The 14,884-nt window shown below is 34.7% G+C and overlaps 2 protein-coding genes across 2 annotated transcripts; both read right to left on the reverse strand.

Annotated features, from left to right (window-relative positions):
• Window positions 1-3,238: 3,238 nt before the first annotated feature.
• LOC137720832 ((+)-neomenthol dehydrogenase-like) lies at window positions 3,239-5,650 on the reverse strand. Its single transcript, XM_088698099.1, has 4 exons — window positions 5,493-5,650; window positions 5,151-5,397; window positions 4,238-4,315; window positions 3,239-4,034 (listed from the first exon to the last, which is right to left on the reverse strand). Exons 1-4 carry the CDS (start codon window positions 5,510-5,512, stop codon window positions 3,486-3,488), a joined length of 894 nt encoding a protein of 297 aa, XP_088554225.1. The 5' UTR covers window positions 5,513-5,650; the 3' UTR covers window positions 3,239-3,485.
• Window positions 5,651-7,390: 1,740 nt separating this feature from the next.
• LOC137720833 ((+)-neomenthol dehydrogenase-like) lies at window positions 7,391-10,762 on the reverse strand. Its single transcript, XM_088698096.1, has 4 exons — window positions 10,605-10,762; window positions 10,269-10,515; window positions 8,363-8,440; window positions 7,391-8,151 (listed from the first exon to the last, which is right to left on the reverse strand). The coding sequence occupies exons 1-4, from the start codon at window positions 10,622-10,624 to the stop codon at window positions 7,603-7,605; spliced, it is 894 nt and encodes a 297-aa protein (XP_088554222.1). The 5' UTR covers window positions 10,625-10,762; the 3' UTR covers window positions 7,391-7,602.
• Window positions 10,763-14,884: the final 4,122 nt, after the last annotated feature.

The following is a 14,884-nucleotide window of genomic DNA, read 5'->3' on the forward strand; positions in this document are numbered from 1 at the left end:
CCGAAGCGGAAAATTGCCCCCTGTCTTTTCAACCAACCATTCCTCAAATGGAATCGATTTGTAGTAAAAAAACGTAAGGAAAATATTTTCCATCTAGCCAGGTATTAAATCGAGCCCTGTCTTCATTTACCCATTGCTCTTGCAGGGTAATAGGAGCTTTTATTCTCAACATGTAAGCGAATGACTTTTGCATCTCTATATGGCCACGAAGAATTTTTTCCACTTCCAAAGATCTTTTTCGTTCCTCATTGTGTTTTTTCAATTCCTCTAGGAGCTCGTACAATCGACTACGTGGAGCCGGATTGGAATCTTGATACATCATATGAACTTCTTAGTTTTAGCACTGGGTCCCATTGGGCGTGCCAAAATGTTGACCCTTAAAAATTATAAAGCATACGTGGCGCGCAGGCCGAGTAACTAATAAGCTAACTATGTCCTTTGGTTGAATGCGGAGTGTGCCAACTCATCGGCCGAACTCGGCCGAGGAGTAAAATTTGTTGATGTTGCGTTGAGTGCGTTGCTGACTTCTTTATCTTGCAACTGCAATCGAGGAAGGAACAAATCTCGGCCTTTGGATTCTTGAGCCTGAAGACAATGCTACTAGTTCTGCGAAGTTCACAAATCGTCAGCGCCGGATTTGGTCACAGTGATTATATTCGTGAAAGTATAAGCACGTCGAATCGACACCAAACTGTACGGACACAAGTATTCAAAGGTAATGTGTGTCTTGATGATAAATGTGGTTCGGCCCTCAGAATGCCGAACTCTGAAACTCACTTGGGAGTATCCAATCATAAAACCACTCGGCGTTTAATGTGCTGAATGTCGTAACTCGTAACACCTTACTTCGCCGAAAAGGCTAATAAGATGATCTCTGCCAATAAGGATTCGGAAACCCTTCTCGACCGAGACTTGGATAGGTAACCAATCGACCTCGACGCAGTGTTGTTTATCCAAACTGAAGGTGTTCCTCGATCGGCTGATTCTACGGAAACAGTGCTGTTTATACAAACTGAAGATGCTCACTGGTTGCCTTCACAGTGCTGTTTATCCAAACTGAAGATGTGTTGGCGAGAAAAAGAAAATAAAAAATCTCAAGATGTTTGAGAGATTTTGCGCAAGGCAGTTATGTGTTGAATTGAAGGTCCCTTGAATGGTGTTCGCAGCCTTGTATTTATAGAAGCAGATGTGTGATGCGACTTCACTAGTAGAATTTGATTTCAATTCAAACTAGATAAGCGAGAGCCTATCCCTTAGCAAATGACAAAAAGCCATCATCACTTGACCTTGCTTTGGTATTATCACCGTTATTAAAAAAGCCCATGTTTTTCCCTTCTTATCTTCTGGATGTATTCCACGTGGCCATTTCCTTATCTCATGATAGGCCAAAGCCTATCACCACCTATTTGCCCGTGTGCAACCATGCATGCCACGTGCTTTTCTTCCAACCACACGCACACATGCAAAACACCTTCTCTAAAAATGCATAGCCGCACGACACTTGAGCCACGTGCATAGAGCCAACCCAAAAAACATGCATTAAAATAGAATCCCAATATTGCAAAATAACGGCATGATTTGGGTTTCCTAATGCAATTGAAGGACTTGAAAAATTATCTAGACCAAGTGCACGCAATTTGATATCAAAAACTTATCTTCGATCTTCTAATCCGATAGCATTCAATCTTTTGGACTCCTTAATTATCTCCACATTTTTAGAAATAACTTTCTTAATAATTCCCCAGATAACATCTTGATTATTAAAATCATAATATTATCTAAATAAATTATTAATCAATTATCTCAACCTTCTTCCAATCCAATGGCTCAGAATTTTACTCATTCTACGGTCTCGATTGCTCAGGTCGATAGTGTAAAATCGGGTTCAAACAACAAGTAACAGGGCAAAGTTTAAACCTATTCGGGCAAGTTCAGCTACTAGTTGGGCAAGTTCTTGTGAGTACACAACATGTTCTGGGAAGGAAAATTTAACATAAGAAATAGATACTAAAAAGGAAGTAGCAGAGCTATAAATACAAAGTGTTAATTTGAACTACAAAAAGGGATGTCTGAAAGTAAGTTGGAGAACTTTTAAAAGTCTTTTTGCGTGTTGAGTTCAATGTCATTTTCCTTGAGCCTTTTCACTGCCTTAATACAAAAACCAAATTCAGAACAAACTACAAAAATAAGAAACAGAAGCAAAACTGGCGAATTGTTGGGAAAAGAAGTGGCCGCCTCTTTGTTGCTTCTGCTATTGACGATGACTTTATAGAGAGTGTAATGTTTCTTTTTGCCATTATATATTTTTTGGTAATATTAGATAAATTTATTAAAAACATCATATGATGATACAAGTGATAGTCAAAGAAAGGCAAAGGCAATCCAAAAACAACTTGAATATCAGAAAAACTTGACACGATGATTTCAGTCAATGACACAAGATTTCAGTCAATGACATTGAATGGCCAAGGCCAGGATCCTAATTTCCACTTGATTGAATTATAGGAATTTTGTTTTATTTTCAAGATTATCACCTTATGGTCTAGAAACTTGACACGATGATTTTCAGTACCTTAGCCTTATTTTCCAACTGGGTGTGCATTGTAATTCATCTAGAACATCAGTTTTTGTAAAAGATCATTAAAGTGTGCAAAATGGGTTTATAAGGCATGACCGCCTCACCCCAGAGCTTTGCGAGCAGTTGCCCCAATCGAAGTGTTGATGGATTCTTACCGAGTTGCATGAAAAGTTGATTGTATGGTCCCACAATCATCACTCCTATTATGACCACCACCGACACCAACACCACCTCTACCACCATCATCATTACCTCGTCACCAGTGCCCCCATCCCTACTCCATTACGTCAACAACATCCCGCCACCATAATCACCAAAGGCACTAATTTTTCTACCATCATCTTACCAACAATCACCATGTGACACTTTCATCACCGTTGTTGCCACCACCACCTCATAAGACTACTTTGTCATGATCATAATCACCAATTCAAGAATGAAAACTTAAAGTAATTCTTATTAATAAATAGGTCATTAAAAATTTCATGACAAGTCACACAATTCTATAAAATTCTAGCATTGAAGTCTCTAGAGGTCTACAAAAGTCTATCATTTAACTCCTTTATTTTCCACTAAAGTATATCATCAAAAGTCTATACGCAATTTTAAGGAGTTTATAATAATCAGTAAAAGTCTACTATATCTACAAAAGTCTATCACTTTAAAAAGTCAACAAAAGTCTACTAAATACAAAGGATACATATTGATTTTCATGTAAGAAAATTAGATTATTAAAACGTAGCAATGGACTGATAGAATATGTCGTACAAAGGACAAAATCCAGATTTTCAATGAAAATTTTAAGCTTCCATCATACTGGAATGTGAGATAGAGCATGTTGTATGACACTGAGTGACTTTTATTGCATGCATTGGCAACATTTGCATGTAATATAAATCATTTTCAATCAAAAACCTGTTACTTCAGACTCAACAAAGAAGAAGCCAGAAGGGCCATCATTGGGAAGAAATGCTAACTTCAGAACCCTTGCAGCACTTTCTTCGACAGGCACGTTACCAGCATTGAAGTTTATATCAGTTTTGACAAATCCAGGGCAGAGACAATTGATGCGAAAATCCGCGTACTTCTTGGCTAGGACACGTGTATGTGCATTCATTGCTGCCTTTGAGAGTATATAGCCAGCCATAAAAGAAGGCCAACCTTTGCTTTCAATTGAACCCTCCTTGAAGTCTTTTAGAAACTGAGTCAACACCTCATCTATTTGCTCTTCTGTTCGATTTTCAGCATGACTGAAAACTCCTTTAGCCCAGTCACTAGGTATATTGTTTAACTTGCCCCAGGAAGATGAAACGTTAACTATTCTCGGTGAATCCGATAATTGGAGGAGTGGAATAAGCGCTTCAGTTATTCGTTTAGCACCATAATAGTTTGTTTGCACGCATTCTTCTGCTAACTCATAATTTTGAGTCATCATTTTCTTCCAATCAGTTCCTTCCTGCATCAGACACCCACCCCAAACAAAAAAAATTGTTAATTACAGGTTCACATGCACACCAGTCATCAAAACTATCACAGTGAAAATATTGTTGGGAACATTACACAGATCATTTTCCTTTAAAAGGCTAGTAAGTTATCCAACTCAATCCAATAGCAGGCACCGAAGGTGGCCTTGTGAAAAAAATTATGTCAAAGACTTACCGGAATACCAGAAGCTGTTGCAGCTTTAAAAGCATCGGTATCTACATTGGCGGCTCCCATAATCCCTGCATTGTTCACCTGTGCAGAGCCCAACTCTTTCAATATTGCTTATTTCAGTCACACAAGCAATTAAAAGGTAAGAAATTATAGAGAATGCAAATGAAAAGGTTTGATCGATCCTTTGGTGTTCTTGCAACAAAAGCCAATGCCCTTCCAAGCGCCCAAGGGTGTGCTACTTTGTCCAACCCTAAAGTCCAACAACTAATCTTTTTCGGGTATGACGAATATATTCTATTGACTTCCCAGGTATAATGACAGACTATAAGGCTCGAGTATAGGGAAAATCTTGCAAATTGTACAAAGGATCGTTTCATATATGCGATAGCGTACACAACAGACAATGACAAATTTACAGTCTAATGCAAATTACTTTTATTCAAAAAACTTCATGTATGGTAAGGTCGTGATAGTTATATGAAGATTCTTTTATAAGTGAGAGGTCTTAGATTCAATTCTTGCTATAGATGAATTTGAACCATATTATTGCTAGCCCATTGTAAAGCCAAGCTCACCCCCTCCTCTTTAATGTAGATAATATCGTTCGTTTCAAAAAAAAAAAATAAAAATAAAACAGATTTCTTTTGTATTCATCCATGTTGAAATTGGTTAGTCAAAAAGCAAAATGAAATGGTTCCAACTACTTTAGGTCTTAGGTCCGATTCTCACTAAAAGTGAATTCGAATCAAATTATTATAGTTAACCCAGTGTAAGGCTTAATCCAGTCTCCCACTCCTTAAGTAGAAGAGAAGTATTCTAACTTAGAGGTGCACACGGGAGCAAGCAGCGCTAGCCAACTCGGTATGCCCAAGTCTGCAAAGACGTAAACTTTTTAAGAAACCAGTTTTTATCATACCAAGATATCGAGTTTCCCGAACTGGGTTTTGATGTATTCTGCCAAAGGAAGAATGGTAGCGGGGTTAGCCACATCAAGTTGATGAAATACCACTTGACCTGCCAAGCAAGACTGTTTGAGTTTCTCAACAGCTTCAAGACCCCTCTTCTCATCTCTGGCAGTTAAGACCACAGTGATTCCATCTGATGCCAACTGCTTGACAATCCCTAATCCTAATCCTTTGCTTGCGCCTGTAACAACTGCATACCTGAAAAATATTCACAGAAACTACAAATCAGAAACAAAACAAAAGTAAGAAACAAAATACAAAAGTGAGAAATTGTTATGGAATTAAGTGGCCACCTCTTTGTTGCTTCTGCCATTTGGTGGAAAATGAATGTGGGATGATGTTGAGAACTGAGATAACAGTTTAAGGATTCATTTATAATGTTTGAGTTTTGACTTGTCTGTTTAGATAAAAATTATAAGAAAATTGTGGATTGTTTTCTTGTAAACTACATTACGGAGGAAGACTTTTATTTTGGATAAAAATTAGAAAAAAATTGAGGAGTCTACATTTTCTCTTTGGAATTTTCTTATACATTAGGTGTAAAAAGAACTCGGGGTGACGCAATTGCTAACGTTATCTAAAAAAATTTGTGGTAGCTCAGCTCAATCACAACATAAAATTTGATTAAACAGAATGTAAGTGTTTAATTTATTGCCTAATGCACAGTATGTCTCTCGATGTATTCTTTGTTATTTTTCGAAGCTATTATTGATACATCAAAAAAATAATTTTGCACTTCAATATAAAAATATCACAAAAAAATGTATATATATGAAGACTGCATAAAGACATTTTTTGGAGTACCAGACAACAATTTTTCATTATTTGTATAATCCTCTAATACAAGATGCATAGAAGACTTTTTTATGGACCCGTCATAACCCAATTCTTATTACATATTAGCCTTCATGCATGCCCGTGAATTTCTTATTACATATTAGCCATCATGCTCACGTGCGTGCAGAATGCATATTTTGAATCACAGCGTGCTACACGTGACTTACACGTTTTAAATATATTTATATGCGTAAATTGACAAAAGAAAAGTCAAATATTTGAAGTAAATGAATAATCTTAGATCATGCTAGAAGAAACCCCTCATAAACCAATTAAAGCAACTGAATCCACATAATAAAATCGGTCTCTATTGAATTTATATTAAGAATAGAGAAAATAATATTTAATAAATAACTGATTAAATCATATTATTGTTAACCCATTGTGAGGTACTAATTATTAAAAAGAAAACTTGTACAAAAAAAAAAAATTAATCATTAAAAAAATATTGTTAAAATGACAAAAATACTCCTGTCACATTTGATGCATTATTTTTGAAGTTTTTCGTTTGAGGGGTATTTTTGTCCAATTCTTATTATCGTCCCCAGGCCCAATGGAGCCGCTTGCAAAAAAAAAATCTGGGTTTTTTTTTTTGTCTAAAATTTATTCTTTTTTTTTTTTTTTTTTGTATTTTTTTTTTCTGGGGAGAGAGAAGGAGAATGGTGAAATTTGGAGGATGAACTTCTAAAGAAAGAGGAGAGTGGTGAATTTTTTTTTTTTTTTTTTTTCTCTCATCCGATTTAAATTTATGGGAAAGATGAAATGGATTAGTGAAATTTGGAGGATGAAGGTGAAAGCATGGACGAATAAAGAATCTTAGGAAATTGGATGTGAGAGAGAGAGGAGAGAGAGAATGTGAGAGAAACATAACAAATGTGATAAGGGGTAGAGGGAAAGGGTGGGTCCCACATGTTTTTACAAAAATATTTCAATAATTTTATCTTTAAATTATTAATATTTAATTAATATTTTTTTCCACTTTGACAAGGGAGTAGACCTCCTCTCAAACCACGTTAGCATTTAACAGAGAAATTGATTAACTGACGGAAGTCTGATACTGCAACAAATTCGTAAGATAAAGTATGAATTATAAGATTGTGGTTCGACCTATAATTGATGTAGTTTTGTGTAATTTATCCAACTTTGTATCATTTGGGCAAGTAATACGCGTTATGTTACTATAAATTAATCCACAAGGCATGACAAAAATCATCACATAAATTCTCAAACCTCTCTCTCTCTCTCTCTCTCTCTCTATGTGCTGCACCTTCTCTTTCTTCCCTCACCAAAATAGGCCGCAACAATTAATATATTATAAGCGAATAGGATTGACAACTATATAAAAGTACCGATAAACCATGTCAAAGAAATCAAATTAAAATACCATAATCGGTAATAAACATACCGACCAACAAGGTGAAATGCTAACTGGAAAACGTAGTAGTATTTTGGTGCGTTATAAAGTACTTAGTTACAGAAAGAATGTTCCCGAATACATTCAAGCTACTACCCAAATAAAGCACATACATAGGCAACATTTGCATATATAATACAGATCATCTTCAATCAAAAACCTGTTACTTCAGACTCAACAAAGAAGAAGCCAGAAGGACCATCATTGGGTAGAAATGCTAACTTCAGAACCTTTGCAGCACCTTCTTCGACAGGCACATTACCAGCATTGAAGTTCAGATCTGTTTTGATAAATCCAGGGCAGAGACAATTGATGCGGAAATCAGGGTACTTCTTCGCTAGAACCCGCGTATATGCGTTCACTGCTGCCTTTGAGAGTATATAGCCGGGCGTAAAAGCTGGCCAGCCTTTGCTTTCAATTGAGCCCTCCTTGAAGTCTTTTAGAAACTGAGTCAACACCTCGTTTATTCGCTCTTCTGTTAGGTTCTCAGCATGACTAAAAACTCCTTTAGCCCAGTCACTAGGTATATAGTTTAACTTGCCCCAGGAAGATGAAACGTTAACTATTCTCGGTGAATCAGATAATTGGAGGAGTGGAATAAGCGCTTCAGTTGTTCGTTTAGCACCATAATAGTTTGTGTGCACGCATTCTTCTGCTAACTCATAATTTTGAGTCATAATTTTCTTCCAATCAGTTCCTTCCTACATCAGACACCCACCCCAAACAAAAAATTTGTTAATTACAGGTTCACATGCACATCAGTCATGAGTCATCAAACTATCACAGTGAAAATATCGTTCCAAATGACATTACACAGATCATTTTCCTTTAAAAGTCTAGTAAGTTATCCAATTTAATTCAATGGTAGGCACCGAAAGTGGCCTTGTGAGAAAAATTATGTCAAAGACTTACCGGAACAACAGAAGCTGTTGCAGCTTTATAAGCATCGGTATCTACTATGGTGGCTCCCATAATCCCTGCATTGTTCACCTGTGCAGAGCCCAACTCTTTCAATATTGCTTTTCCAGTCACACAAGCAATTAAAAAGTAAGAAATTATAGAAAATGCAAATAAAAAGGTAAGTTTGGTAGATCCTTTTGTGTTCTTAGAACTAACCACAAAACCAAATGCCCTTCAAAGCGCCCAAAGGTGTGCTACTTTGTCAAACCCTAAAGTCCAGCCACTTATACCATGACTAAAACTTAAAATGTTTAGCTTAGAAACAGCGTTTTTGCTTTAACCCTTCTTCTGGTCTAAATTTTTTAACCTGAGATTATTAAAAAATAAATTTAGGCTAATTTTTTCTTTTAAAGTAATTTAAAAAAAAATTATGTACACTATCATAATTTAATTTTATGAACATTTTAACTTAAAAATATTTAAATTCCGATAAATATTGAAAAATCACTATATTTAGGTGAATTTTGAGTTAAATAAAATTTTTAATTATTTGAGCCGTTGATTTTTTTTTTTTTTTACCGTTAAATTTGATTATATTCTATCTTAGTCATTAGATTCAACAAATCCTAGGAGACATGCCCATATGTGTGGGATCCCACTGGTGGTGCCCACACCATTTTCTAGGGCAAATCATGGGGGGAATTTGGATTTTATTTGGCTTTTAGCTTTTAACCTACACATTTAGCATGAGTTGAGTTGGGTTTAGGAGGAGAACAAAACCTAAAAAATAGCATTTAGCCCAGGGTGGGATTTGATTTATCTTTCTCGGGTATGACAAATATATTCTATGAACGAATTCCTAGATAGGTTTGACTTCTTTCGACTTCTTCAGGTATGATTATAGACCAAAAGGCTTGAGTAGACGGAAAATCTTGTAAATTGCACTGAGGATTGTGTCATATATTGTCTATGATAGTTATACGAAGATTCTTAGATCATCTCCAACCGAAGGGTCCAGAGGGTCGAAAATAGCCCAAAAACTATCTCCAACCGAGGGTTAGGCCAAAGGGCTTGTAGGCCTCATTGGACAAAAAGGGGCCAATTGGCTGGCCAAACTCAGCTAGCCCTGAGTTGGCCAAAATTTTCATTATTCCCATCAGTTATATCTGATAGCATTGTACTTATTCCTGTCGGCTATAGCCAACAGGAACGGTAAGCCCTTTTTTTTCTTTTTTTCGTCTTTAAATTCTATTTTTTCCTATAACTTTCTAAGCCATTATACAGCATTAAATTAAATTAAGTAACATGAAACAAAACTAAACAATATGAAACAACATTAAATAACATTAAATTTAAATAATATATTATGTTTGACCTTATAGCTTTTTGGCCCTCGGTTGGAGACGGTTTTTTGTGACAGGGCTAAAACGAGTCCTATGGCTCTTAGACCCTCGATTGGAGATGGAGACAAATATGACCATGTATTGTTTATTAAAATATTAATATTTTAGAGGGTCAAAGAGCTAAAATGAGCCCTTTGGCCCTCGTTCGATTGGAGATGACCTTATGTTCTAAAAATAAAATAAAACCTAAGGATTTCTGTCTTCATTTATGTGTGAAACTGGTTAGTCAAAAAGCAAAATGAATCTACTTTTTAGTCCAAATATCATTCGGGTTTTTATATTTTCACTCTCAAAAGCCATTTTTCTGTGGTTCACAGTTTCTCTCCTCTAACGAAACCAATTTCAATTCAATGATTTACATAAATTTTATTTGAACAATATTCTAACTTAGAGGTGCAGATTGACAAAATATAAAAATAAAATAGATGTGTAGAGAGGGGATCAAACTGCTCTGGCCAACTTCGGTACAAGTCTGCAATGACAAAAACTTTTTAAGCAATGAGGTATGATCATACCAAGATATCGAGTTTCCCAAACTGGGTTTTGATGAACTCCGCCAAAGAGTCAATGTTTGCAGGGTTAGCCACATCAAGTTGATGAAAAACCACTGAACCTGCCAAGCCAGACTGACTGAGTTTGTCAACGGCTTCAAGACCCCTTTTCTCATCTCTGGCAGTTAAGACCACAGTAAGTCCATCTGATGCCAACCGCTTGACAACTGCTAATCCTAATCCTTTGTTTGCCCCTGTCACAACTGCATACCTGAAAAAATTCACGGAATCTACAAATTCAGAAACAAATTAAACACCAAAACACAACAGTGAAAAACTGTTGTGGAATTAAGTGGCCACCTTTTTGTTGCTTCTGTCATTTGATGATAAATCGATGAGGGATGATGTCTGTGAGACCGAGGTAACAGTTTGAGGCTTCATTTATAATGTGTGAGTTTAGACTTGTATCTTTAGATAAAATTAGAAGTAAAATGTTGATTGCTTTCTTCTATTCCAACTACTTTTGGAGGAAAAGTTGCTTCTATTTATTTCCAGAAGTAATTGAATAATCCTAAATTCTAATGGTGGGAATTGGACTGAGGTTGAGGAGTCAACTTGTTCTCTTTGGAATTTTCTTAATCTTCTATTGGCATATGGACTTTGTGTGCAAGAAAATTTTTTATTTTTGTTTTTGAAATAAGAGAGAGGAATAGAGTGATAGAAAATGCGGGAGTGGGAAATTTTTATTTTTATTTTTTATTTTTAAATTATTGGAGATATGTTACGAATACATGTATGTGAAACTTTGACAAAAAAAAAAAATAAAAATAAAATTTGATTGTGTGAAATTACATTTCTGTCCTATATTTCTTATTTATATTCTGTTTTAATTAAAAGATTAAACTAGTAATTTCATAGAGTTTTGGTTGATAATAAATGTGTTATTAATTAGTAGAGATATATAAAGCCGAAAGGCTGTTTTGGTTTCACCGGCTTCAACAAAATTAATTGGACCAAACTACCCCTCAACCAAAAAAATTCAAAAGCAGCCCAATACAATGCATCAATAATGCAAGGGTAATTCGGTCATCGTAAAATATAATATTATAATATAAATAATAAGTGGGGAGACAAAAGAATAAAAAAATAGAAAAATAAGTGAAAGTTGATGGTGCCCACATAAAGGGGAAAGAAAAATAAGGAAAATCATAAATATTATGTTCAAAACATTTTAAGAGATAGCGCCAATGATAAATTAGTACAGTTTTTTTTTTTTTTTTTTTTTAATTAGTATATTATAATAGGCTAGTAATAATATGATTCAATTATATGTTCATTAAATATTATTTTCTTTATTTTTAAATACGTTCAAAACATCTTAAAATGCGTGTAATGCCGGTTATAAAAAAGGTATTTTCCCATGTGGATAATAATGTGATTCACTAGTTATAAAAAAGATATTTCCCATGTGGATAATGATATGCTTAAATTAGTTGTCAAATGATTGTTTTTTTTTAACAAACAATATTTGATCTAAGATTATTCATTTACTTCAAATATTTGGCTTTGCTTTTGTCAATTTATGTATATAAATACATTTAACACGTGTAAATCACGCATAATGCGCCGTGATTCAAAAAATTCCTTCTGCACATGCTCACGCCCGTGCATGAAGGCTAGTAGAAAGGAAATAATTCGAGGTGATGCAAATACCCACGTCATCTTTATATTTTTGTGGTGGCAGAACTCAAGTCAATCTAGAACAGAAAATTTGAATAAAAAGAAAATTTTTAATATGGAGATGTTCAATTTAAGGCCTAGGTAGTACATGGAAAAGGATCCTAGTCGGATTCTTTTTTTAAAGATCCTTGCTGGATTCTTTTTATAAAAATTCTAAGAATTCTGTAATTGTAATTATTCATCGTATATCGTGTGATCACAATATTATAACGCCTCGAGATTGATATGTCTTGTAAACAAGACGTGACATAACAAGTACCGAGACCTTCACCAAAACCATCGCGAGACAGAGAGGTTACAAAATCGCAAAAGCGACACAAATCAATTGCCGAAGCAACATGGACAAGTCATAAAAATTTAGACTAACAAGCAAAAGAACGAGGTGACGTGTCCACAATGAAGATGCAGCTGCAAGTTGGCAGTAGGCTGGGTAGCATAGGCAGAGGCACGTGCAAAAATGTCGGGAGGTGTGCGAGGCCAGCTGTAGTCGGCAGACCCTCCAAAAATGGTTAGAATAGAAGAAAGCAATCAACAATTTTCTTCTAATTTTATCTAAAAATACAAGTCAAAACTCACACATTATAAATGAAGCCTCAAACTGTTACCTCAGTCTCAAAGACATCATCCCTCATCGATTTATCATCAAATGGCAGAAGCAACAAAAAGGTGGCCACATAATATGTACAGTAACAATGTCTCCTTTGCTATTTGTCCAATCAGCTGTTATTGGCATAAAAAATTAAAAAAAATAAAAACAATCATGCACTTTAAATTTAAAAATTTAACAAAAAAATTGTATACCGAGGAGAATAACATCACATTTTTTAGAATGTCAATAACAACACTATTTGTATATTATCGTTTATTATAATTTTTCTTATATTGAAGGAAATTATGAACCTATTATAATTTTAACTCATTGTCGTACCCTCTTTCATCATCTGGGTGGTTCAACTCAAACGGTACCCTATGTTTGGATAAAAGTTTCATACAAATGAGGCTAAACTTGTTAGCAATGTATTGCAAAAATGATGAAAAATCACATTGAGGGTCTTGAATGTCACATTCCTTTTGTTTGGTGTATTTGTACATCATTTTCAGTGTTTACGTCGTAGTTTTTTTTAGAACTTCAGTAATTCGTTGGTTAGTAGTATTCTTATAATGTAATTTTAACAAATGAGTTTAAAATTCTTTGGCACTTAAGTACCTTCAAACGGTAATTGTAATTTGAGCAAGGTTCTAAAAGATACTAGAAGTTAGTTGAGTGGTGAGTTAGGGTCTAACGCCTTGACGGCTATGCGAGGCCTAAGCAGACTAGGAAGCTTCACATACATGTATTCCTAACATATCTCTAATAATTTAAAAAATAAAAATAAAATAAAAAAATTTCCACTCCCACATTCTCTATCACTCTATTCCTCTCCCCTATTTCAAAAACAAAAATAAAAAATTTTCTTGCACACAAAGTCCATATGCCAATAGAAGATTAAGAAAATTCCAAAGAGAACAAGTTGACTCCTCAACCTCAGTCCAATTCCCACCATTAGAATTTAGGATTATTCAATTACTTCTGGAAATAAATACAAGCAACTTTTCCTCCAAAAGTAGTTAGAATAGAAGAAAGCAATCAACAATTTTCTTCTAATTTTATCTAAAGATAAGTCTAAACGCACACATTATAAATGAAGCCTCAAACTGTTACCTCAGTCTCAAAGACATCATCCCTCATCGACTTATCATCAAATGGCAGAAGCAACAAAAAGGTGGCCACATAATATGTACAGTAATAATGTCTCCTTTGCTATTTTTCCAATCAGCTGTTATTGGCATAAAAATAAAATAAAAAAAAATAAAAACAATCATGCACTTGAAATTTAAAAATTTAACAAAAAAATTGTATACCAAGAAGAATAACGTCATATTTTTTAGAATGTCAATAACAACACTATTTGTATATTATCGTTTATTATAATTTTTCTTATATTGAAGGAAATTATGGATCTATTATAATTCTAACTCATTGTCGTACCTTCTTTCATCATCTGGGTGGTTCAACTCAAACGCTACCCTATGTTTGGATAAAAGTTTCATACAAATGAGGCTAAACTTGTTAGCAATGTATTGCAAAAATGATGAAAAATCACATTGAGGGTCTTGAATGTCACATTCCTTTTGTTTGGTGTATTTGTAGATCATTATCAGTGTTTACGTCGTAGTTTTTTTAGAACTTCAGTAATTCATTGGTTAGTAGTATTCTTACAATGTAATTTTAACAAATGAGTCTAAAATTCTTTGGCACTTAAGCACCTTCAAATGGTACTTGTAATTTGAGCAAGGTTCTAAAAGATACTAGAAGTTAGTCGAGTGGTGAGTTAGGGTCTAACGCCTAGACGGCTATGTGGGGCCTAAGCAGACTAGGAAGATTTAGTAATTTTATTATACACCGTAGAAATATGTGCCTACTAAAAGATACTAGAAGCTAGTCGAGTGGTGAGTTAGGGTCTAGTGCCTAGGCGGCTATGCGGCGCCTAGGCAGACTAGGAAGATTTAGTAATTTTATTATACATCGTAGAAATATGTGCCTACTTATACTTACAAGAATACTTAGTTGTATTGGTATATATAAATTGCAAAATAAAATGTTATATAGATTAAAGTATTATAACATATTGAAAATATGGGGAACAAGTATATAATGAAAGTTCATCCAAGTATTCAATAAGTCTCTCAATTTATTGAGCAAAATTAAAATTCAAAATGAAAGTTATCAATTTTCTTTTTAAGTGAGAGTCGCAACCTAAGCAATCACCTAGGCTAGTCTAGGGGGCTAAGTGGACATTTGGGCGTGTTAGGCGGACACTTAAGAAGGTCGAGATGCCATTTTTAAATTTTTAAACGTC

The sequence above is a fragment of the Pyrus communis genome, chromosome 1 (genome assembly GCF_041283825.1).
Source record: "Pyrus communis isolate YQ-2024b chromosome 1, ASM4128382v1, whole genome shotgun sequence".
Classification (NCBI taxonomy): Eukaryota; Viridiplantae; Streptophyta; class Magnoliopsida; order Rosales; family Rosaceae; genus Pyrus; species Pyrus communis.